The 26,995-nt window shown below is 44.4% G+C and overlaps 1 protein-coding gene across 5 annotated transcripts; it reads right to left on the reverse strand.

Moving 5' to 3' along the window:
- Positions 1-659: 659 nt before the first annotated feature.
- On the reverse strand, positions 660-26,059 carry LOC144889518 (uncharacterized). 5 transcript variants are annotated; one of them, XR_013621832.1, is made up of 5 exons: positions 24,562-26,058; positions 21,452-21,683; positions 8,882-9,027; positions 3,105-3,164; positions 660-886 (listed from the first exon to the last, which is right to left on the reverse strand). XR_013621832.1 is itself a non-coding variant. In XM_078770072.1 (5 exons), the coding sequence occupies exons 1-4, from the start codon at positions 25,237-25,239 to the stop codon at positions 3,140-3,142; spliced, it is 1,041 nt and encodes a 346-aa protein (XP_078626198.1). In that variant the 5' UTR covers positions 25,240-26,059; the 3' UTR covers positions 660-886; positions 3,105-3,139. The 5 variants fall into 5 exon arrangements, 3 of the variants coding, with proteins under 3 accessions (XP_078626198.1, XP_078626197.1, XP_078626199.1); XR_013621831.1 differs by having other exon boundaries at positions 8,892-9,027; positions 24,562-26,057; XM_078770072.1 differs by having other exon boundaries at positions 8,882-8,987; positions 24,562-26,059.
- Positions 26,060-26,995: the final 936 nt, after the last annotated feature.

The following is a 26,995-nucleotide window of genomic DNA, read 5'->3' on the forward strand; positions in this document are numbered from 1 at the left end:
ATGTACCATACTCTTCAGGGAGCGTCGGTGCTGCCAAAGTAGTTTCTTTGCAAGAGTTTTACACTAGATGGATACCAGGGGGATTGCCATTGCCTTCCCAGCAGTAGTTCAAACAGGAATTTGGAATTTGTTCATGGTGTTAGCGATAGCTCGCCTTCTCTTTGCGAAGGACACCATGGTATATTTAACATCCACCAATTAATTCTGACAGACGGGACTCCCAGTTTGAAGTCCATTCGAGGACAGCACACACATGACAATTTGTAACACATGGGCCTTTGACCTGTCTTGCCCGAGGTCAATTCTTGTCCTGAATATAGACTTGTTACATTGGTGATTCTCACCTGCGATTGGGATTTCCATCTGCTAGCATTAGTTAATAGATATTACAGATCACAATTAGTCGGCAAGTTATCACTGGCACTCTGGAAAGAAATTCCACATTCCTGCCCACAAAACACCTTTGGGCGAATGTCAGGCCTGAATTGCTGATTCGTGAAGGATTTGGGCCAAAAACTTTACCCGTATGACTTCACCAGGTGGGATTAATTGGGACTAAAGTCTCGGCAATTGTGATCATAAAATTATTTTACCTGGGGGGCAACCAGGCAAAGTAAATCTCTGCATGGAGGTGAACAGCAGGAAAAAAACAAAGGTAGAACTTTTACAAAAGTAAATAAATTTATTTAACTACTGCACAAGTGCAATTCATGTGGAATATTATCAAATTGTTCCTTCAAACATAGCACAGGTTATCGGTAAACTTCTACAAACGTCCAGAGTCAGGTAGACCCACCAGTGTCTGCATTGACTTCTCTCCGAGGAATACTTGCGCAGCTGGTTCAAAACAACGAGTAGTTTCCAGCGTTTCAATCAGACTACCTTTCTGGTAACATCCAGACAAAAGATAACAAGGACAAGATAAAACAAGCACACTATGATCTCATCCATCAAACAAATAAAGAGCAACAATGATAAGTTATACGTTCAAAAATAAATAAATCTGATCATATTCATAATCTCTCGTCCCTGAGATCCGAACATTATGATGTTTCTTATCAACTCTTTTCCAGGTTGTTATGTAAACTCCATTAATGCGTATGGAAGCAAAAGGAAAGTGACGGGATAAGCATTCTTATTAACGACTAGTATAGGTTATGATTGATCAAATGGATCAATGGTTCATATAAAAGCACACACTCTCCAGCTTCACTGATTGGGCATTTCCAAAGGTGTTCACTCCCACCTTCACGAAGAAGCATTCCACAAATCTCATTATTAATGACCTAGCAAAGGTACCCGGCGCTGCTGATTGCATACCACCCCTCCTCTCCCTCATCCTACCCGACCCCTACCTAATCCCACTCATCCCCCTCCTTCCAGACTCCCACACCTTGCCCTGCCTCCTTCCATCCCACCCCCTCTGGACTCCCACACCATCCCTTCCCCAACCCCTGCACAGTCCCACACCATCACTTCCCCAACCCCTGCACACTCCCAAACCATCCCTTCCCCAACCCCTGCACACTCCCACACCATCATTTCCCTAACCCCTGCACACTCCCACACCATCACTTCCCCAACCCCTGCACACTCCCACACCATCACTTCCCAACCCCTGCACAGTCCCACACCATCACTTCCCCAACCCCTGCACACTCCCACACCATCATTTCCCTAACCCCTGTACACTCCCACACCATCACTTCCCCAACCCCTGCACACTCCCACACCATCACTTCCCCAACCCCTGCACACTCCCATGCCATCACATCCCCAACCCCTGCACATTCCCACACCATCACTTCCCCAACCCCTGCACATTCCCACACCATCACTTCCCCAACCCCTGCACACCATCATTTCCCTAACCCCTGCACACTCCCACACCATCATTTCCCTAACCCCTGCACACTCCCACACAATCACTTCCCCAACCCCTGCACACTCCCACACCATCACTTCCCCAACCCCTGCACACTCCCACACCATCACTTCCCCAATGCCTGCACAATCCCACACCATCCCTTCCCCAACCCCTGCACACTCCCACACCATCACTTCCCCTCCCTCCTCTCACCCCTTCCCCCCATACTCCAACCACACCCATTCCCCTCCCACCTTCCATCTCTTCCACTCCCTCATCCCACTCCTCTCGCTGCCTCTTCCAACCCAATCCCATCCCTCCAGACCCCCGCCCGTCTTCCTCCCACCCCCATCCCTTCCCCTCCCTCCCTCCCTCCTACTCCTCGTCACTGACGATGAATAAAGCATTTTTAACCACGTTTGGGAAAAATAAATACTTCAAATAAAATCTGCTTTCGATTCCTGACAACCCGCGTTTAGTCGTTACCAACTGTAGTGTCATTGGATGGACAACTGGAGTGTCATTGGATGGACAACTATAGTGTCATTGGATGGACAACTGTAGTCATTGGATGGACAACAACTGTAGTGTCATTGGATGGACAACTGTAGTGTCATTGGATGGCCCAGATGGACAAATTCATCAATATGGCCAAAATAAGTCATGGTATAGATGTTTATCCTCATCACCATAAAATGAATCTGGGGTGTGTTCGGTTACCAAGTTTCTTGACGAGAACTCACGAAATGGCTTAAGCCTTAAGCACTCAACCAAGCACTCAATTTGAAATAGTTGGAGAATAACTCATTAATTGTATCACCTTAACATCGTTTTAACATTTTATCACCTTATTTCAAAAACGACGTCCGCTGTGATAAAAAGTCAATTACAGTGCTTGTGACTGTATCGCCATGACTTACAAACATCGGTTGATAAGGAATGGCTTGCTTTTATGGCATTGTTTTGCAAGGCTCTATAAACGCCACGCGGCCAGCCATACCAGCAGAGAACGAAGGAGCCTTCATCCTTTATTAAATAAGACCATTAGTTATCTTCAAAAATGGAGTTTTAACACACAAAAACACCCAGTTTTCATTCATGCACTCCCTCAAAGTTCGAGAATTATGCATGCAAAGTTTGGGGCCGCGAGGTTCCATGGTTTTGGAGTTGAGGACACACACACGTACACACTGCCTTTTATTATTATAGATAAAAACAAACAAGAAATATCTCTTACCTTGTTTTACGTCCATGAGCTCCAAAGATGATGGTTCAGTTTTCACAGTTATTACCATTCCTGCAAATAAGTAAATAAAGTAATAATGTTTGAAAACATCGGGCTCCATCTGAAACATACTCAATTTGGGTGATTTTGGGGGGTGCTCCAATTTTTCACCTTTCATCATTTCAACATTATTTCAGATACCATAAATGCATCAAGTTCACTGCAGTATGGACTGCCATCACAAAACCTAGTGGAACAGCTACGTTATCCTCTTCCGGAAGTCAATTAATGCACCATCTGGGTTTTTAATGCGAATCTGAGAAAAAACCACCGTTTAGAGGCCATTTTTCCCCGCAAAGCGGGGGTTGGCCTTTTCGGGGACCGTGGTAGTTGTTGTTTTTTTGGTCCCCTTTTTGAAGCAATGTTTTACGGCCGGATGCCCTTCCTGACGCCAACCCTTTTTGCCGCCTTCAACGACAAACAGGGAATTACCAGTGAACTGGTACTCAATTTGCCGACCTCGGAAGGATGACAGGCTGAGTCAACCCCCCTGGCATTAATTCGGCGATCAACCGAGATTCGAACCCAGGATCCTAGGATCCTAAGCCGGCACCCTAGCCGCTAGCCCAACACAACACGAATCTGAGAGGCAACATGTAATTTATCTATCTATAATTCCAGTAATCTCTGTGTGTATGTTTGTCTGTGACCGCTGTTTCTCGACAACTACCGGTCCGATATACTTTAAACTTGCCAGGTATATTGCTGGGGACCCGAGGATGTGCCTTTTCAAGGTTTGAAATTAATCGGACAAGTAGTTACCGAGCTATGTCCAAAAAACGATTCAACCAATCAGAGAGCAGCGAGCTATCACGTGTGCCGAACGTGGCGAACAGACTCTGCCTCGGACGGCACATTTGAGAGCGTATTCATTTATTTCACGTTGGCAAACTATGTTGGCGTTAAACTATGTTTTAAAACTAATTAAAACTAATTTGCGATTCTTTCGCTTTCCTGCGCGTTTGTGCACGCTATGGCGATTTCTTTACCAAACTCCGCAAGCTGTTCGCTTTGGACCAAACCATTTCATGTAAATAGAGGGGGGGGATTGTCACCGTACTGCAAGCCGTTCGCTTTGGACCAAACCATTTCATGTAAATAGAGGGGGGGGATATAATTTTAGATATAGATATAGTACGGGCATGCCCTAGTCAAAATGAAAGGGAAAACCAAATACTGCATTGGAGTAATCAGAAGGAATCCGAATAAGCAAAGAGCAAAGATGGAGTCATCAGGAGGAACCTGGATAGGATTCGGGTTTCAGCCGCTACTCCACAACCCTCAAACCCATCCAGGCGCAGCCAAGTGAACCTCCCAGAAAAAATCTCGGCAAGAATTCACTTCTCCTTGGACAGATAGATGAAGAAAGAGAAAAAGAAAGAACAAACAAGAATTAGAATCAATAAGGAGAAATGTGAAAAAGTAGAAAGAAATGTGAAAGAAACAAAGATCCCAAACTCCAAGCCCAAACTCCTAGCCCAAACTCCTAGCCCAAACTCCTAGCCCAAACTCCTAGCCCAAACTCCTAGCCCAAACTCCTAGCCCAAACTCCTAGCCCAAACTCCTAGCCCAAACTCCTAGCCCAAACTCCTAGCCCAAACTCCTAGCCCAAACTCCTAGCCCAAACTCCTAGCCCAAACTCCTAGCCCAAACTCCTAGCCCAAACTCCTAGCCCAAACTCCTAGCCCAAACCCCTAGCCCAAACCCCTAGCCCAAACTCCTAGCCCAAACTCCTAGCCCAAACTCCTAGCCCAAACTCCGAGCCCAAACTCCGAGCCCAAACTACTAGCCCAAACTACGAGCCCAAACTACGAGCCAAAACTACGAGCCCAAACTCCTAGCACAAACTCCTAACCCTAACTCCAAGCCCTAACTCTGGGAACTCAAAAAACAACAACATTTATTTCCTTTTCTCCATGTGTGCTGTTGTCTCATTGTGTGCTTCTGTCCACGTGCCTCTGTCCACGTGCACTGTCTCGCCCCGCTCCCTTTATCTCCTTGTCTTCCACCTTTTGCCCTGTTCATGTGACACATGGTTGTCCCTCTAGGCTCCCTCTCCCTGTCGGTATTTTGTGAATATAAGATTATTTTTCACGGTTTTGTTTCAATATTATTTCAATATGTTTAAACTTTCCCCTGCAATGTTTTATTCAGTGGTATATTACAACACGCTGTTTTTCTTCCAATTTAAAAGGCTTTTTTCAATTTCCTCTTCAATTCATTCCACTTCAAAAAAATATTCAATCTCTTACAATTCTTCCTCACTACATGCTCTCAACTCACGTTCATTCCACCCCTCTATCGTTTTTAAACGGATCCCTGATTTGAAAATCACAATAAACGCAATTTGTTATAAATGTTCGTTTTTCATTAATCATCCACTTTCTAAACTACCCCCCTCACACATCTCCTCCTAAACTCCATCCTCCCCCCTCCCTCTCAATTCTCCCCCATCGCCCCTTCCCTCCTAAACTCCACCCGTTGCCCCTCCCCTCCTAAACTCCACCCATCGCCCCTCCCCTCCTAAACTCCACCCATCGCCCCTCCCCTCCTAAACTCCGCCCCCAACCCCTCCCCTTCAAATCTCCCCCCTGAACATTTTTCTCCAATTCTCCTAACCCTAGCCCAACAACACGACAACACGCTGAATTAACGCCAGGGGGGTTGACTCAGCCTGTCATCCTTCCGAGGTCGGCAAATTGAGTACCAGTTCACAAAGACAACCACAGTTCCCGAAAAAGGCCAACCCCCGCTTGCGGGGAAAAATGGCCTCTAAAGGTGTTTCCCCCCCCCCCCCCCCCCCTCCTCCTCAAAGCTGCCTCCTCCCCACTTCGTCTCCCTTTTATCTCATACCTCCACCTCCTCCAACCTTCTACTTTCCTCTGCCCCGCACCCTAAAACAACCCCTCATTGTGCCTCATACCATCACCATCAAACCTTTCGTCGTCCTCATCCTTCCCTTTCTTGCAACTCTTCTGTAATCTCTGACACACTAACAACAGTTCTCCCTACCTCCTCCTCTCATCCTTCATCTGACCTGACACCTCCCCTCCCATCCTGCACCCGATGCTCCCCCTCCCTCTTCATTAACGGTATGGACCTCAAACATCTGGGGCCTTCGCTCAAACCTGATTGATCTCTCCACACAAGTTGCTTCTGATAATACAGACTTGATCTGCTGAACAGAAACTTTCCTCCTTCAAGATGTCGCTGATTCCTTAATATCTCTTCCTGGTTACTCCCTCCTCCGGTATGATATACCTGAGCCTCGTCCTGGTGGTGGGGTTGCTATCTTTATCAAAAACTCTCTCCCTCACTCTCCTTGGACTGCCCTCTCTCCACCCCACCCCCAGGAGTACCTCTGGCTACGGCTTCCTCTCCGCTCCCACCTTTTGTTCAGATGTGTTCTGTACCGTCCTCCAAACAGTGATGACATTTACATTTCGCTGTATGACAACATGGACCAACTTCTATCCACTCATCTCAACTCTCTTCCTCATATGTGGCGACTTCAATTGTCATCATGCCAGCTGGCTGGGTGTGGGTTCCTCTCTCACCAGCCACGGCATCTCAGCAAAGGACTTCTGCAACTCATTGGGACTGACACAATGTCAATTTCCCGATCCGGATCTCAGTCAATGGAGTATCTTCTCTTCTAGACTTGGTGATGCCAAACTTCCCTACAAATGTCTGCTGTTCTTCTTCTGCTCCAATCAGTTCATCTGACCATATGCTTGTTAAAGTGGATATCTCTCTGGCCATTCTCAGAGAGCCTCCTCAGTGTCGATGAGTCTGGCATTTCACTCACGCTGACTGGCATGGTCTTCAAGCAGCCATCAATCATCTGGACTGGTCCCCCATCTCCACTGCCCCTGACATCAATTCTTCCTGGGAATTCTTCCAAAGTAAACTGCTCTCCCTCATGCACAGATTTATCCCATCTCGTCTTCAGTTGTCTTACCCTTCCTCCCGTCCATGGTACACTGAATCTTGTGGTGAGGCAGTTGCCCTGAAACAACTTGCCTTTGCCTCTTGGAAGGCTAATCCAACTGAAGGCAATCTCAGTTGCTTCCAAGCTCGGAACAAGTGTGTGTCTTCCCTCAGGAGTGCCAAGAAGCACAATCTCTCTACACTCAAGAATGAACTCTCAAACCTGTCTCCTTCCTCCAAATCCTGCTGGCGTCTGGTCGAACCTGTTTCTGGTATTTGTTCTCCCTCCATCCCTTCCCTTACCTTAAATGGCTATACAGTTGACACCACATGTGACAAAGCAGAATGCCTCAACTCTGTGTTTGTCTCAAAATATTGTGTCTCAAACCCATCTCTCTCTATACCCATCTCACCCAGTCGAACCCAGCTGCTCCTGGACTCTGTGTCCTTCTCTCCTGACAAGGTAGAGAAGTTTTTGTCAAACCTCGACTCTGATTCTGCAACTGGACGAGATGGCATCAGCCTATGGGTCCTAAAATCCTGCTCTGCCGTTCTGTCTCACCCTCTCTCTGTTCTCTTTACCCTCTCTTTTGCTCAAGGTCATCTGCCATCATCTTGGAAATCAGCAAACATTACTGCTTCACACAAAAAGGTGCAAAAACAGATCCTTGCAACCTCAGACCAATCAGCCTGCTCCCAATTTATCAGCAAAGTCATGGAATCCATCATTGCTTCGGACATCAAATCCTTCCACTTCTCAAATGGCTTGATCTCCGATCATCAATTTGGATTCAGACCAGGTCATTCTACTCTGGACATTCTGCTTCTGCTGTCTCAACAATGGATGGAGGCACTCAATGCCAAACAGGAAATCAGAGCTGTCTCCCTTGACATATCACATGCCTTCGATACGGTCTGGCACCCCGCTCTGCTCACCAAACTCTCCTCCTATGGTATCCATGGAAATCTCCACGCATGGCTTGCGGACTTCCTCTCTGGTCATAGTCAACGTGTGGCCCTGAATGGATTTCTCTCATCTACCCCTCCTGTTCAGGCTGGATTTCCCCAAGGCAATGTTCTGAGCCCTGTGCTTTTTCTGATCTTCATCAATGATCTCTCCGACTCTCTGGAAAATCCTCTCTATCTCTTTGCTGATGACTCCACACTCTGCCGCTCCATTCCTCATCCCTCAGATCGGCATTTGCAGCCTCTTCACTCTCTGCAGACCTGGACAAAATCAGACTGGTCAAACAAGTGGAACATGTCTTTCAATCCTGACAAATCTCACACTCTTACAATGTCTCTCCGAAAAGACCGACTGGACAACCCTCCAATCTACTTTCTCAACAATCCTCACCAAGAAGTTCTGTCACTCAAGCTTTTGGGTCTCACTGTCTGCCATGATCTTTCCTGGAAAAACCACATTTCCAAGCTGGCCTCCAAAGCCAGTGGCCGACTGGGCATTCTCCGGCGTGCGAAGTCCTTCCTTGGCACACCTTAGCTCCTCACCACATACAAGGATTTCATCCCTAGCTCCGAATACAAGCTCCCTCGGTCCAAAACCAACTTAGTTAACAGAACATTAAATTCCTCATTCTGGCTTCCACTGAAGTTGAACCATAACATCATAGTTTGCAGCCCAGTATCTGCTTGTAGTCTGCAAGAATACCTCACGAATATTGTACATCTATAAAAGCGACCTTGTTTCTGGGTGAGAAACTTGAGCAGAAGAAATGATCCCGTTTGAAAAACAAATGGCTTATTTTGAGAAATGATCATTTTCCCATTTCATTCCTTACCATATCTTACCATCCTCTGGGTCCATCAGACCATGCAGGTCCTCCACTTTGATCTGCAGGATTTCAAATTCTTCTGTCTTGTCACCACAGTTCTTTATACGATCAGCTGCAACAGGCAGTTCAGAACCTTCATGTACACTGCACAGCTGAAGGAAACACGACAGAAAAGGGATCCACAAATTCCAACCCAAAGCTTCGTCACATGGACGTTGGGGAGGGAACCAAAAAAAAAAAATATTACACACATATATACACTACCGGTCAAAAGTTTCAGAACGCCTCAATTTTTCCAGTTTTTATTGAAATTTACGCAGTTTAATGTCTCAATGTACTCTGAAATTAAGCATAGAACAAATAAACAATTGGAGATAAAAAAAGAAATCATAGAATCACTTTGTTTAACGAAATATCATTTAAATTTTTGACTCAGCAAAGTAGCCAACTTTTGCAGATATAACCGCCGAACACACTCGTGGCATTCTTTCTACAATGGAAATCAAATATTGTTCGGGAAGTTCTTCCCAACACTGTTGCAGAAGTTTCCACAAATGTGTTGCACTTGAAGGTTGCTTTGCTTTCACCCTTCTCTCCAGTTCATCCCAAACCAGCTCGATGGGGTTTAAGTCTGGAGACTGTGCTAGCCATTCCATGATTTGAAGCCTACCGTCTTGTTATTTTCCTCGAAGGTAGTTTTGACATCGCCTGGAGGTGTGCTTAGGGTCATTATCTTGCCGTCGGACGAACCCCGAACCAACTAGGCATATACCAGAGGGTATTGCATGGCGCTGCAAAATGCTGTGGTAGCCCTTTTGGTTCAGGGTGCCGGTCACTCTGTGCAAGTCGCCGACTCTGGATCCAGCAAAAGAGCCCCAGACCATCACGCTTCCTCCTCCATGTTTGACAGTTGGTGTCACAAACTGAGGAACCATCCTTTCGCCTACTCGATGGCGTACAAAAACCCTGCGTGATGAACCAAAGATTTCAAATTTTGATTTATCGGCCAATAAGACCTTCTTCCAGTCTTCAGTAGTCCACTGGCGGTGGTAGTCTCCACTTCATGGCCCAGGCAAGCCTCTTTTTCTTATTTTGCCATCTCAGCAATGGCTTTCCTACTGCCACTCGACCTGTCAAACCTGCAGCTCGAAGTCTTCTCTTCACAGTTTAAACTGACACTTGCTTACTTCGAACAGTGTTAAGCTGTTCTTGAAGCTGTTGTCCTGTGAGCCGCCTATCACGCAAGCTGTTGACTCTCAGAAATTTGTCTTCCGATTCTGTTGTGGCTTTGGGTCTGCCAGACCTCTTCCTGTCAGAGTTTCCTCCAGTTTCCAATATACTACTTCCTGCAGTGCAATATTGTCCAAATAATGTTTCAGAGGATGTAATGACAACACTTAATGTAATGACAATGACAACCCAGTTCCAACACTGCTTTTATACAGACAGGGGATTTGTAATCAAGTAATCAGCAGAGGTCGGGACACCTGTAGGAATTGTTTGCATCAACTTTCAAGGCTTAATTTACTTACATTGCTGCAGAACAGCTGAGTTGTTAACCCATTACTTGTTCCCTGAAGAAGGCCTTTTTTTACAATATGACTGAGCAATTTACATTATTTTCCTGTTTTTGCTAACCTAAACTTTTCTTTAACCTCGAGCAGTTTACTGCTCAGCTTTGTACCATTTCAGGTTATTCACTGGACATTAAACTGTGTAAATTTCAATAAAAACTGGAATATATATATATATATATATATATATATATATATATATATATCAACCATTTTGCTTGTTAGAAATACTTTTTGGAACCAGTTCTCATAACCTCAAGTATAGAAGGTTGCAAAGGAAAAATGAGTACTCATCTTGTTTTTAGCTGACCCAGAAAACATAGTTTAGGTGAGCTTAGGGGAATGCGCATTGTCCGTCCGTCGGTCTGTAAACACTTGCAACTTCTTAACTGAAACCGATGATGGGATTGTAAACAAACCTGGCTAAGTTTACAAACTTGGCGAAGGTACTTGAAATTCGATCTAGTTTGGCCGCCATTTTTTAATGCAGGAAAGCCTTTAACAATCCTCTTCTCACAAACTTCTTAACCCGGGGGTCGGCAGCCTACAGCTCTGGAGATGCATGTGGATTTTTACAAACTTATGTGCGGCGTATAACCCTCATCAATCGAACCTCCTTTTTTCTCATTCATTTTCAGAAAAAATATTTGAGGGTTGTGAAAGGATAAAACAATACTTGAGAACTTTGGCAATTACTTTTACTTTGGCAAACAGTAAAATACATCTGATTACCGGCGAATTATGTGAACACGACTTACACATTGTGCTCCACACATCTTCCACTGTGGTTATTTCTGACATCTTGTCGGCAATAGCGCAGACTCAACCAGTTGCACAGCCTCAACTTCCAGCCTCAGTGTAGAATTAAAACCCCTTCTTCATAAAAAGCTAGCCATGATCCTCGCTGTGCAGGCAAGCAAGAATCCCAAAAATGAACGACCTCTACCTAAATAACAAACCAGATGTCGGTTTGATAACATTTGATAACTCCAAGTTAAATAGAGGGTGTGCGCATGATGTCATCATATTTGCGATCCGCTATCTTGCATTATAAGGGAAAAAAATCTAAACTACATATGGACTGCATCATAGTGTTTACATCCTACCATATTAAATAAGGCAATTATCTGTATGCATGCATGTACATCTGAATAAAAACCACCTTTTAGAGGTGGTTTTTTATTCAGATGCATGTACATCTGAATGTCATATAAAAACTAGAATGACATTCTTCGACGTCAAGATGTCAACCGATACGCCTCCGCCCACATTGTTACATCATTATACATACTCATAACAAGATGGATTAAAATCCGGTCAGCCGTTCTCAAGTTATCACATTTTTATCTGACATGACCTCTGATCTTTGAGCTCTTGATGCCATAATCCAATCAGTTCATTTGTGCCTCATATATGGGTCAGAATTTTTAACGAGGTACATTTGGGCCTCCCAGGGGTCAAAAAAATTTTTTGGGAATAGCTAAAAATCACCTTGATATCCTTAAAGCCCTAAGCCTGGGCTATCAAACGCAGCCAAACTGACACCGATCGGCCCAGAGGTTCCGTTTTTATTCATGGTCAAAGTTTCCCTTCCTTGTTAGCATAATGTAAGAGACCAAAATAAGATATATGAATTCCTTCCTCTTCTTCCCGAAGATGCTGTTTCGGTTAGTTTTGCATACTTAACGCACCAGGAGCGTCCCGATCTTTTGAAATGGCATAGAATTCAAGCTAATGTGATGGTCTGATGGTATATTTCACTTCGATATGCACTTACCTGGCTTACAGGGAGCATGACGTGCGTAACGTAAGAGACCGTTATGGTTTCTAAATTCACACTCAAGCTTGTTATGTCTCAGAGAAACAAAGGAGGTCAATGATTTTTACAGAGTTAATACATACGTATAAGTGCTGTTTGTTGCGCCCTAAAGAAGAACTATGGAACACCCTGATATGTGTAAAACAGGGCTTATATAAATATCTCTTACGTTACGGTTCATCTGCTTCATCCTATATGAGGAGGAGCTGTGACTCAGGAACTGACATGAGTAACACAAAAACACATTCAGTAGAGTAGTTATATAGATCTACTTTTATTCCAGCTGTGAAAAGTATCTGAAAAAGGCTTTTATAATGAATGCATGGCTTTGAAGGATAACGAAATACTTTTAAAAATGCCCTTTTTCACCATGTTTTGAGGTTCAGAGGCTTATAACATGTAGATGATTGATAAAAAGTATATAAAACTATACATTTTCTGAAAGCCGTGATTGTGTTCTACAAGATGACACCTAAATGTACTAATTCAGAACATTTGGGACAAAGTTATATAGGTTTAAAGCAATCAATGTGTGTTTTTTGGGATTTGTACCTCGTTCAAAATTCTGACACATATACTTATACCAAATATGGTCAAAATCCCATCATTTGTTCACAAGTTGGCGTTGTTACGTGTTCCTCCCCGACTTCCTGGTCTCGGTAAACCTCCGAACCCTGAGAGGAGCCACGGCAGTAAAATATGTTATTCTGTGTCAGTAATCAATAGTGAAACCACACCAATGATTATAAACGAACAAATGTTGTATTAAAAATCACACACAAGAATAACGGTACAACCAATAGCAATCAAAAGTGCACTCAATACATCTTAAGATGGTACCATCAGCTGAAGTAAGATAACTAACTGCACTCCCAGTGAATGAAAAAGAACACTCCTCAATGTCTCTATAACTCAAAGGTGATCCCCTCCTGTGAGTAGTGATGAGGCGAAGAGGCGATGAGGTGATGAGGTAAAGCGTGGACCGTCACGTGGTCCAACAAGAAGCAAACTGGCGTCGGAAAGGGAAATCCCAAAGGCGCGATCCAGACGTGCACGTTCACCGTTCAATCAGCGAACCGCCACGTAATCTTCAAATGCCGCTTTTGTGCACACACATCCCCGGCAGACGACAGGATGGTGAGAAAAGCTGACGCGTAGCAAAACCTTTTTCGGTGAACAAAGCGCGAGGTTCAAAATGACCGACGGCTCTTACTTGAGTCGAAGCGACCTGGCGAGGATTCTCCGGAACCTCAACGCCTATACCTGACTACGCAGGTTTCTCAATCCTCCAGCGATAACACCTATTGCAGGAAATTCCTTTCAAGGAGACTCAAAGTACACTCGCGACTTTCGTTCGATCACGCTCGCTACGGAGCTTCAAGACACGCCTCTTGTCCGACTTTTCTCGCCACACCTTCCTCTTCTTCTCCTTTTTCGTCTTCCGGTTCCCGATCCGGCTTCCTGTCTCTTTTAAACATTAACGCTTTTAACCTTTGCAAACGATTCATGAACAATAAACCTTTTGAAGACAATAATAGTACATAATATCACAAAGATGTCAAGTGGATGAAAACCACAACCACGGAAGTGACGAATCCGTAACACTTCCCCCCCCTCAAGAAATAAAGTTTGAACACAGCGAGAACTTTCTTTGCAGGCAAACTCTTTAAACAAACAAAAGTAAACTCACAACCCAAATCATCAATTCCCGTGGGCAACAATACTCAATATTCCCCAAAAATAAAGCAACAAAGCTTCGAACAACCCACAGAGATTTCCAAAGTTAATTCACTCTGGACCAAGCGTCAGCAACGACATTGTCCCTGCCCTTTACATGTTCAATTTCCCAGTTGGACTCCAGCAAAGACAAACTCCATCTCATCACCCTCTGATTTTTTTACTTTTAGTTTCTTTTGAATGAAGGTTAAGGGGTAGTGATCAAAAATCCAAAGTCAAGCAAATCTACAGCACTTTTTCCGGGAGGCCGAGCTGAGAGCCAGGTTCCATGGTGGTTGGGTGGTGAGGCCTGGAAGTATTCACTACATGGACGCCTTTAGGAACGTGGAGTTCACAGTTAATCCGTGTAGGAAAGTTCACTTCATGGACGCCTTTAGGAACGTGGAGTCACGGTTAATCCGTGTAGGAATCTTGGCTCGGATGCTCCGCAGCATTCAGTGCTTCAACTCTTCCGAACTTCCATAATAATCACGGTTGGACTGCTTGTAGTCACATGAATAGCGGTCTCCTTCTCGGCCACTACTCTGATAATCATTCCTTCGGGAGCTGCCGTAACTCTGGGACCCTCCATAGTAATATCGACTGCGGCCACCAACAAAACCACTACTTCCACGTTGTCCTCCTCTGTAGCCCCCTCAACACCTATGAAATGCCTTCTCTACTTTTATGGTCCGACCCTCCAACTCCTTGTTATTCAGATCCTTTTCTGCATCTCTGGCGTCCTTTGTGTTTTCAAACGTGACAAAGGCAAACCCTCTTGGCTTTTGTGTCTCCCTGTCTTTTATCAGCAGCACTTCCAAAAGCGGGCCATATTTGCCGAAGACAGAGGCCAGAACATCTTTCCTTGTTTTGAAGTTTAGTCCACCTACAAAGAGCTCGCCAACATTGCCTCCATCCCTGACTTGGGTAGTGTTACTTTCCATACTAGGCTTTTTAACAAACATCGGGTTACCAGAAACTTGACCACCGGCCAAATCATTCCCGATAACAAAAGATACTCCCTCTACAGGAAGAGTGGCTTGTAGACCTGCGGTGACCGGTCCTGACACCAAATCAGACTCTAAATGGATGACATGAAGTGGAGCTTTAACACAGCCACCAACCCCCTGTAAACGAACACTAACACCAGTTGCCATCTTCTCTGACAATGGCAAAATGCCTTCAAGCATCAAAGATTGATGTGCTCCTGTGTCCCTCAATACGCTAACCGGTTTCTGGTTAGTCGAGTCTCCATCCAGTGACACAAACACCTCTGAAATAAATGGTTGGTAACCCTTTTGAGGGCGATTTCTCACATTTGCCATTGCATTCAGAGTTGCACTAGTCTGACTCCGCTCCTGATTTTGCCTTTCCATAGCATAACATCGGGACATCAAGTGTCCAGGTTTCTTGCAAAACGCGCAAGTAGGCCCGGAGGAGAAACTCGTGGTTTGTCTCAAGCCCCCCGGAGGATAAGTCCATCTTGGAACTGTAGACCTCTGATCCCTAAGAGTCGCGGTATCAGATCTGTCCTCATAGTCATCTCTAGGCCACCCCCATGAATCTTCGTTCTCCGCACCGGATGTATCATAACTCTCCGTGCGAACTCTAGGCGGGAAGTTAGGTTTATGGAACCTCATCCTGTGTGTTAAGGCATAGTCATCTGCCATGGTTGCTGCCTCATACAACTTTGGTACTTTCCTTTCCTCCAGATGTACTTTAATGTCCTCGTGGACACACTGTTGGAATTCCTCCACCAGGATCAATTGTCGCAATAGTTCGAAGTCTTTCCCAACCCCTTTTGCATCACACCACCGATCAAACATGGTTTCTTTCATTCTGGCAAACTCCACATGTGTCTCACTCTCCCTCTTCCTGGCATTCCGGAATTTTTGCCGGTAACCTTCAAGGACCAATTCATAGGCTTTGAGAATGGTTTTCTTCACCATCTCATATTCTGCACATTGGTCAATCGGTAAAGCCGAATAAATATCTTGAGCTTTACCCACCAGAACACTTTGCACTAACATGGTCCAGGATTCCTCAGGCCATTTTAGCATTCGAGCCACTTTCTCAAAGTGTAAAAAAAACTTGGCTACCTCCTTTTCATTGAAGAGTGGAACCAGCCTCACATGTCTGCCAACATCCCAGGTGTTCTGACTAGTTGTCGAACTAGCCGGCATGGATGGTACCTCTCCCCGTTCTCTCATTAACTCCAGCTCTTTGCATTTAATTTCCTGCTGAAGCTCAATGTCACGTTCCCTTAACTCCCTTTCGGCTTTTCTCTCCTCTGCTTTTCCCTTTTCTCTTCTCTCTTCGAGTTCTCTTTCCTGTTCTGCTCTTTCCTTTTCTCGTCTTTCTTCGAATTCTCTTTCCTGTGCTGCTCTTCTCTCCTCGAGTTCTCTTTCAACTCTCCTTTCCTCTGCTTTTTTCTCTTCTAACCTTTCCTGGCTCTGCAATTGCATCTCCAGTTTCCGGAGCTCCACATTTTCTTGTTCCTCAGGTAGCCAATCCAAGGCTACCTCTTTCCATGTTCCTTGTCCCACCAGAGATTCTATCACCAATCTCTGCATCTCTGCTTTCTTCATATTAGCTCAGACCTCCAAGCTAAAATGTCTGGCCAATATCAAGAGTTCCGATTTTTTTAATGCTTGGAACGGTGCCTCACTAGGGGACGCCGCAAACTCTCCTGCGTCAAACACCATGGTGACTATCCGTTAACACCTGTTAACCTTCACACAAAAATTTTCCAATTTTCTGAAAAATTTGGGAATGTTGGAAAAATTCAAAATTTGGGAATTCTGGGAATGTTAGGGAATTCTTTCCCGGACGAAATTTATGGAATTTAATCCACAGTACGAGATTTAGGGAATTTAATCAGCAACGCCGAACCCCCAATTTCTCCACAGTACGAGCCCCCAATTTCTCCACAGTACGAGCCCCCAATTTCAATCTGGGTCAATCCCGAACGGATGTTATCAGGGAATTTTATCCCGGACGAAGACACAATTTCGAGCCCACGAGTCAATTGGACGAGCCCCCAATTTCTGTTACGTGTTCCTCCCCGACCTCCTGGTCTCGGTAAACCTCCGAACCCCGAGAGGAGCCACGGCAGAAAAATATGTTATTCTGTGTCAGTAATCAATAGCAAAACCACACCAATGATTTATAAACGAACAAATGTTGTATGAAAAATCACACACAAGAATAACGGTACAACCAATAGCAATCAAAAGTGCACTCAATACATCTTAAATAAGATGGTACCATCAGCTAAAGTAAGATAACTCACTGCGCTCCCAGTGAATGAAAAAGAACACTCCTCAATGTCTCTATAACTCAAAGGTGATCCCCTCCTGCGAGTAGTGATGAGGCGAAGAGGCGATGAGGCAATGAGGTAAAGCGTGGACCGTCACGTGGTCCAACAAGAAGCAAACTGGCATCGGAAAAGGAAATCCCAAAGGCGCGATCCAGACGTGCACGTTCACCGTTCAATCAGCGAACCGCCACGTAATCTTCAAATGCCGCTTTTGCGCACACACATCCCCGGCAGACGACAGGATGGTGAGAAAAGCTGACGTGTAGCAAAACCTTTTTCGGTGAACGAAGCGCGAGGTTCAAAATGGCCGACGGCTCTTACTTGAGTCGAAGCGACCTGGCGATGATTCTCCGGAACCTCAACACCTATACCTGACTACGCAGGTTTCTCAATCCTCCAGCGATAACACCTATCACAGGAAATTACTTTCAAGGAGACTCAAAGTTCACTCGCGACTTTCGTTCGATCACACTCGCTACGAAGCTTCAAGACACGCGTCTTGTCCGACTTTTTTCGCCACGCCTTCCTCTTCTTCTCCTTTTTCGTCTTCCGGTTCCCGATCTGGCTTCCTGTCTCTTTTAAACATTAACGCTTTTAACCTTTGCAAACGATTCATGAACAATAAACCTTTTGAAGACAATAATAGTACATAATATCAGAAAGATGTCAAGTGGATGAAAACCACAACCACGGAAGTGACAAATCCGTAACAGCGTGGCAACATAAATTTTACTTAACATGACCTCTGACCTTTGACATTGTGCCCCAAAAATCTAATCATTTAATCCTTATCTCATAATACATCCCTGCACCAAGTTTGACTGAGATCCCTTCAGTCGTTCTTAAGTTATCACGGTAACAAAATAATTGTAACTTAACATGACCTCTGATCTTTGTTCATTCATTCATATTCATGTTCATTCATGCTTCTTCATGCATGGCGTTATTTCATGCATGCATATTCATGGCGTTAATTCAGCAAATCAGCAATGGAGAGTAAACCTAATAATTTGATACAGAGGCTTGGCTTTGAGTGATGAGGGGCGATCAAGAGATATTTGGAATGATACTCCCTCAGTAGTCCAATGAAACAGCAAATTTGTTTTTTTCACTTCTCAATAACTGATTATGTACAAGAGGTAAGGTGTGTGTGTGTGTGTGTGTGTGTGTGTGTGTGTATGTGTGTGTGTGTGTGTGTGTGTGTGTGTGTGTGTGTGTGTGTGTGTGTGTGTGTGTGTGTGTGTGTTTAGGTTTTTTGGAAGGTAGATCTGAGATGGTAGTGAACAGCTATTTTAAAGACTTGAAGGGAAGGATGAGATTGAAGAGAATGGGGGTTCATTCAACAGGCATGAAAAAAGAGAAATTAATGGGTGGACGTGAGCAGTGATCCTGAATTTTTGAAATAGGGGTTACATGCATTGCCGCTCTTAAGATATTGCATTTTTGACCGAATTTGAAAAAATGGCTCCATTTGAAATGAAATTTGAAATGGCACCATTGGGAGATATGGCCAAAAACGATACATAGCGGGATATCTCAAAAAGTTATGGATGGATTTGGACGAAACTTGTTGGACAGGTTGTGTGTGTGACAAGGAAGAATCGATTCAATTTTGATGAAGATCCGGATCCGGATGAAGATCCGGATCCGGATCCAGCTAGTAGAATTTTTAAAGTGATTCTTCCCCATTGAGTGATATGGCCAACCAGGTGGAGGTATGCTCTCTTCCGAGTGCCTTTGTAGTTGTTATTTGGGATGAAGACCACTGGCTTATTTGTTTGATTGTTTTTTGTATACTTATTCAAGGCTCGTATCAGAGCCAACACATAGAACATATAATAAAGGGAGCGGAAGACAAGAAGGGGAGAGAGGGAAGCAAAACAACAGTGTGAAACAGGAACATCAGGAAATCTGTGGAAGAGAGAGGGTTGGGGCAGGGTACATGGGATAAACATGATGGACTCTACAGGGGCTTTCAGGAAAGAAAACAGGGAATTTGAAGGAGGTGGGTTTGGGGTGGATTAACAGGGATAGAAGAGATTAAGGTTTTGGATGGGGGAAGATATGAGATGGTGGTGAACAGCTGTTTCGAAGATCTGGAGGGAGGAGTGGGATTGAAGAAGAGTGTGGGAGTGGTGGGGAAAAAGAGGAATGAAAGAGTGAAGGTGAGCAGGAATGAAAGAGTGAAGGTGAGTCTTGATTTTGGCAGTTTCACCAGAATAGGGTAGCTGACCGACCTTGTGTGCGTCTTGCTGGCTTAATAGATCGATGCGAAACTTTACATTTGTGATAAATTTTTGCATTGGAAATATCATTTGTTAACAATGATGTCATCAGTCACGTGGTATGGCAGCCAGATTGGCTCATAAGAAAACCTATCAAAACCTTCCTCTCTGAAATTGCTTAACTGATTGATATGAAACTTTACATATGTGATTGACTACACGGAAGAAATACAATTTGATAACAATTGCATTGTGTATATCTATCTATAATTCCAGTAATCTCTGTGTGTATGTGTGTCTGTGTGTGTGTGTGTGTGTGTGTGTGTGTGTGTGTTTGTCTGTGACCGCTGTTTCTCGACAACTACCGGTCCGATATACTTGAAACTTGCCAGGTATATTGCTGGGGACCCGAGGATGTGCCTTTTCAAGGTTTGAAATTAATCGGACAAGTGGTTCCCAAGGTATGGTCACCGTACTCGCAAGCCGTTCGCTTTGGCTTTACGAATGGACCAAACCATTTCATGTAAATAGAGGGGGGGGTTCTGTGGTCGTTACTGGCTTTGCGAATGGACCAAACCATTTCATGTAAATAGAGGGGGGGGGTTCTGTGGTCGTTACTGCCACGTGGTTTCAAAGTTGTTTTTTTGCACGCACGTACGGGCAAGCACGTACGGGCAAGCACGTACGTACGGGCACGTCCTAGTAAATCAAAATGCACATCAATCAGCCAGAAAAATAAAATCAAGAGATCAAAATGTTCATCAATGAGCCAGTCATGCAGATGGAAATGATGTTCTTTGTGGTGGACATTCCAAACCGAGAGTTGTTTGTCTTCATTCTGTCTGTTTATAGGAAAATAAACAAACTACTCATAACAAAATAATGAGGATTTTAAATTAATGAGAGGATAGCACTTAGTGTGCCTAATGTTATTTTTATTATTTTTACCTGCAACAAAGCAGGTCTACAAGAGCTCTGCATGGTTGTTGTTGCTGTTGTTGTGGTTCTTATTGGGGGTCGATTCTTGAAATGTGCACCCATTGGTCAGACAGCAGCCAGACCCCACCCACATTTGTCCCTCGACTCCACCCACCATGGCACCCACACAAAATAATATCGCCACCATCTTGGTTTTCTGGTGGGCTGAAGACATCAGGCCTGTAGGCCTCTGCTGGTTATACACTGCCCGGGTTTGTTGCATCAGATTTCCATTGTCTTTGTTTGGGCCGAGTGTTACTCACCATGGCGGACCCCATAAAATCAAACCAATGTCGAATATAAATTATTAGTAAAGTATGTGCCTCCCTAAAAAAGTTACATAATTTTTGAACGGCCCCATATTGTGGTTAAACAATCCATGGCCGTGTGATTAATCAGCTCGTTCTGATAGAACGGAAGTGGAAGCTGTCATGGATGAGAGGTGTTGAGTTAATTTTTTATAGCGCATTAAATGTATGTTTCCCCAGTGCGCTGTTCAAGATCGCTTTAAATACACGTTCCCCAATCGGCCCGTTACCGGATTTTTTTTCGCATAGTGTGACGACAGCGCGGTATTGCTTAAACTACAACATGGGGCTCAAGCTCAGTTTTGCCAAGCAATGGATCAATGAAAACAAGTGTTTGGGGTTTCATTAAACCATCATCCTTTGCGGGTACAATATAGGAAACCGGAACCACAGATAAAGGGAGCAGCAAGACTTTGTCATTTTACGCCATTTTGCTTTTATCATGCGCGTGATGTCAAATTATAGGGTCTCAGAAGCCCACTTGTTTGTGCCTACATCTTGTTATTTAACATTTTTGTCTTATTTCTGAAAAGTTTTCCATTGACGAGGATTCTTGCATATCTATTATTTTTTGTTCTAAAGAACAGGAACATTATCAAAGAGGAAAAGCCAGCAGGCCTAAATAATGAAAACTTACATTCCATCGGTGAGGAATCTGCTGGCGGGGAAGCACAGTAAGAGTGGTCTGGCAAGATGGCCTTCTTCTTGAAAACTCTCTGTGTCGTAAGCTTATTCGCGCTTCTTTTCTTATGAGACTTTCTTGGCTTGAGATATTTATTGTGAAAAGAAATCGTTGGTACAGCGTGGCATTTCAGCCTCCATTTCTCATCGATGCGCCGACTCTCAAACTGCTGTGCATCAAAATGTTTCTGCAGACAATAAATATAAAACAGATCATTGTCACATATCAGAGCAGATGAACAGTATTCCTTATATCTAGATTTTCCTTCCGCATGAGGGCATCAGCCACATGTAGTCTGTCTCGGAGGTGCAGAAAATGGAGCCTTTTATAGGCCAGACGTATACTACAGTCTAAAGACCCAAAAATCAAATGATAAGCTCAAACAGTTCAGTTTACAAGGATTCATAAAACTTGCTGTTATCACCAACATTAACACGACTCATCAAGACCACTCGTTAAATTGCAATTAAACAAGCGTTACGCCTTGGTCCCCCGTCGGTGAAGTGATGCGAGTTGACAAAGTGGAAGACGCAAGGCGGCCATCTTGAATTTTGACGTGGCGACCCAATTTTCAATAGCGTTCTTCCTTATGCCTAGATACACCCACACACCAGATTAGAAGTTGGTACTTCGCTTATTTTTCAAGATATTCAGCTCACAAGGTTCAGACATACATGGCGGCGGCCATCTTGGATTTTGACGTGGCGACCCAATTTTCAATAGCGTTCTTCCTTATGCCGAGATACACCCACACACCAAATTAGAAGTTGGTACTTCGCTTATTTTTCAAGATATTCCTCTCACAAGGTTCAGACATACATGGCGGCGGCCATACATGGCGGCGGCCATGTTGGATTTTGACGTGGGTTGCACCCACACACCAAATTAGAATTCGGTCCTTCGCTTACGCACGAACGCACGCACGGACGGACGGACGGATGGACACACGGACGGAGGGGAAAACCATAGTCCCCCTTTCGCTCCGCGGTGCGACGGGGGACAATAAATTGCAAAGACTCATCAAGACTGGCGCTCAAACTCAAGACCCTAAGATCTTAAGCCAGCCACCTTAACTGTGAAGCATATGGGAATTACATCATCGGACTATAGTTTAAGAGATGGATTAGCTGACCTAATCAAAATCCACAAAATCAAAATCCACAAAATAAAACAACATTGATGATGAAACAAACAGGTTATTCAACTTTAATCAGAAACACACAAGTTTTTCTTTTTTTCAACAACTTTTTACTGTCACCTAACCAACTCATCCATATAGTTTTGTTATAATCCGTCCACAGTTTTTTGCTCACCTGAAACGTAGTTCCGGGGAGCTTATGCGATGGCGCATCATCTGTCCGTCAGTAAACACTTGCAACTTTTTCTCCGAAACTGCTGATGGGATTGTGACCAAACTTGGCTAAAATTATCGTTTATTTGGTATGCTGCAACTCAAATTTGTTCACGGCATTAAAAAAAATTGGGATCTAATGGGGTCTACCGGAGGTCAAGGCGAGACCAGTTTTGAGCCCGCCAAAAAGGTATTTGCTTCACTCAAATCGAATCGATTTATCCTCGTCACACACCCAACATCTCCACCAAGTTTTGGCCGAATCTGTCTATAGCTTTTTGAGATATGCTGCTATGTATTGCTTTTGGTCTTCTCTCTCAATGGTGAAGAATCACGGAAAAAAATTATAGCAGCCGGATCCGGATTATATTTGGAGGCCTATGGTAGCTGAATTGTAATTGACCTCATCAACTCGGGAGGTCATGACGATCATTTTGGTGTATCACGCTCTACATCAGAAAGCTCCAGTAAAACCCCACAAGAACATAAAAGAACATAAGAAAACATCGCGCACACACACACACACACACACACACACACACACACACACACACACACACACACACACACACACACACACACACACACACACACACACACACACACACACACACACACACACACACACACACACACACACACACACACCAACACACGTGTTGCAGTAGATGATCTGCTGTATATAATGGATGATCTATAAATGAAAGGTGTATAAATTAACTACAAACCACTGAAAGCTTCTCAAGATCCTCGGAAAACCATAAAGGCTTTTTTATACATTAAATTTTGATTGTTGTACACCCCTCACTTCCGATTCCATCTCCAGGCGCTGCATGACGTCATCGCCGGGCACCAAAGGGGGCCAGGTGATGACACGCGCTGAAAGGGTGAAGTCAGTTTTCACTCCGGTTTCTTGTTCGTTTGTTTGTCCGGGCGATATCTCAGCCACCCTTTGAGCTCGGAAGCTGAAATTTCGGCACAATAGTGAGCAAGTGCTTCGGAAAAAACCGTATTTTTTGTTTAATCATTTAATTGAGGAGTTATTTAATTATTATCGATGAATTAAGTACTTATTTATTTTCTTTCTAATCTGGCCAATATCTCGGGCACCTTTTGAGCTAGAAAGCTGATATTTGGACATGACAGTGATCACGTGATGTGGCTATAAAGGATATTTTGGATTTATTGATTAATCAATGAATAGATTAATTATTCAATTTTTCAATTATTTAATTAATTCATTTTCAAAAAGTTACATATTCAGACGAAGTAATAATGGTTCAGGTATGGTATTGGCCAATCTATTAAGAAATGAATTATTTTACGATTATTATTTATTTTAATTACACAATTAATCAATTAGTATACACTGCTCCCTCCCAATTCCGTCCCCACGCACTTGCTGCACGGTGGCATCGCTGAGCACCAAAGGCGACACGTTGTTCATTTGCGTATTTTGCATGGGGGCTGTGTACTTTGAATGTAGCTCCACTTGTGTTTTTATTTAATCACAAATAATCACACGTCACAGTTTTACTATATCACAGCAGTTCTGTCATCCGTGTATACCATACTCCTTGTGGTACACACACCATGCTGTGCCTGCTTTACAGCAAAGCACAGATTGTCTGGGTGGACAACTCTTGAGTTTGTTGATGCTGCCACATGGAATCAGCCACGTATCGATAAATGAATCCTCCAGCCACACACAAACCTCATTGAGCGTCTGTCCCTGGGCTTTGTTGATCGTCATTGCAAAAGCCCGAACAGGGCACTGCCGGCGTTGCCATGCCAACGCGTAGTCATCTTCATTTGCCCAAATCAGTGAATTCTTGAGAGTCTTTGCATTTTTGAGAAACAGACGTCCCCTGGAATCGGCCGCTTCCCGCAATTCCCTTTCGGCAGATCGTGGAGCCGGGAATGGCTGCATCACACATCGCACCTGCACCCTCGGCCTGGCCCAGGCCCTCTGCATCACCACGGCGTTCTGGGCCCGGGTCGCGGCTCGCTGTGGGGTGTTTTGTCTCCGACGGGCTTGTCGCATCGCCGCGGCGTTCTGGGCCCGGGTCGCGGCTCGCTGTGGGGTGTTTTGTCTCCGACGGGCTTGTCGCATCGCCGCGGCGTTCTGGGCCCGGGTCGCGGCTCGCTGTGGGCCGACTAGTCTCCGGCGGGCTTGTCGCATCGCCGCGGCGTTCTGGGCCCGCAAAGCGAACTGCCTCTCCTGGCTGAGACTGCTGCGTTGCTGCCTCTGCCGAGCGGTCTTGCACTTCCTTTGGAGATCGTGTCGCCTCGTCTTCCTCTGCTGCTTCGTCTCGTCGGTTCGAGGCCAAATGAATACCACACCATGCTGCATGCATGTTCGACGTAGCTGTTCTTCACGGCCTTGCAGCATACCTGCCCCTGCTGTACCGCTTGAGCATCAATTCCTTTCACCGAGCCCAATGTGCTTGGGCCAGCGCGGAGATTCTTCTTCTTAATATTAATAATGGCGTTTTCAGAGCCGGGAGGCTCTATATACGCCACGCACCGAAACACCTCAGCTGAAGCAAAAAAAATACTTGGGATTTTATATTGTTAGCCTCGTTTCGTTTATGAAATTTTAAAACTGATTTGTAAAGTCAATGGTGACAGTAGATCCTCTGGATCTTTGGGGTCCTTTGGTCTTTTCAGTCCTGTAGGTCTTTGGGGTATTTTGGGTCTTTTGGGTCCACTGGCTCCTCATGGTCTTTAAGGGTGTTCAGGATCTTTTGGATTGTTTGTGTCTTTGGGGTATTTAAGGGTCTTTCCGGTCTTCCGAGTCTTTTCGATCTTCTGTGTCTTTGTGGGTCTTGGGGTCTTTAAGGGTGTTCGGGGTCTTTATATTTGAGGTCTTTGTGGGTATTGGGGTCCTTAATGGGGTTCGGGGTCTTTTGGATCGTTTATGTCTTTGGGGTCTTCCAAGTCTTTTCAATCTTCGGGGGCTTTAAGGGTCTTTGGGATATTTTGGGTCTTCGTCTTTAAAGGCTTTCTGGGTTGGGTACACAGGGCCTTTTCAATCTTCAGGGTCTTTGTGGTATTTTGGGACTTGTGGGTCTTAGGGTCTTTTGGGTGTTCGGGGTGTTTATGGGTCTTTGGCGAATTTTGCGTCTTTAAGGGTTTTGGGGTATTTTGGGTCTTCAAGGTCTTTTGGTTGGTTGGGACCATTGGGTCTTCAGGGTGTTTTCGGTCTTTTGGGTCCTTGGAGTCTTTTAACCAACTAGGGCATTGCCCGTACTATATCTATATCTAAAATTATATCCCCCCCCTCTATTTACATGAAATGGTTTGGTCCAAAGCGAACGGCTTGCGAGTACGGTGACAATCCCCCCCCTCTATTTACATGCAATGGTTTGGTCCAAAGCGAACGGCTTCCGGAGTTTGGTAAAGAAATCGCCATCGCGTGCACAAACGCGCAGGAAAGCGAATGAATCGCAAATTCGGTTTTATTAGTTTTAAAACATAGTTTAACGCCAACATAGTTTGCAAACGTGAAATAAATGAATACGCTCTCAAATGTGCCATCCGAGGCAGAGTGTGTCCTCCACGTTCGGCACACGCGATCGTTCGCTGCTCTCTGATTGGTTGAATCGTTTTTTGGACATAGCTCGGTAAGTAATTGTCCGATTAATATGAAACCTTGAAAAGGCACATCCTCGGGTCCCCAGCAATATACCTGGCAAGTTAAAAGTATATCGGACCCGTGGTTGTCGAGAAACAGCGGTCACAGACAAACGTACAGACGTACAAACGTACAGACGTACAAACAGAGATTACTGGAATTATAGATAGATGGACACAGAGTGGTGTTCAAAGATTGCCCATTAAAACCCCACTCAAATCCCTCCCAAAGCCTTTAAAACCTATCCTTACGAAGGTGGACTTGTGTGTCCACCTTACGAAGGTGGACACACATTGTGTTTTGTATGGTAGATATTTTAATATTGAAGTTAATATTATCATATTAATTAATATACGCTTTGTTACAATGTTATCATTATTTTTGTTATTTATTTTGTAATGAGAAGGCCATACTGTGGAAGGACCAATTAAGCTGCTCTATACACCTCAACATGGAGAGCATTTAGAAACACGTTAATTCTGCCGGATTATTTGGAGTTAATGAGCCGAAT

The sequence above is a fragment of the Myxine glutinosa genome, chromosome 1 (genome assembly GCF_964187855.1).
Source record: "Myxine glutinosa chromosome 1, kmMyxGlut1.1, whole genome shotgun sequence".
Classification (NCBI taxonomy): Eukaryota; Metazoa; Chordata; class Myxini; order Myxiniformes; family Myxinidae; genus Myxine; species Myxine glutinosa.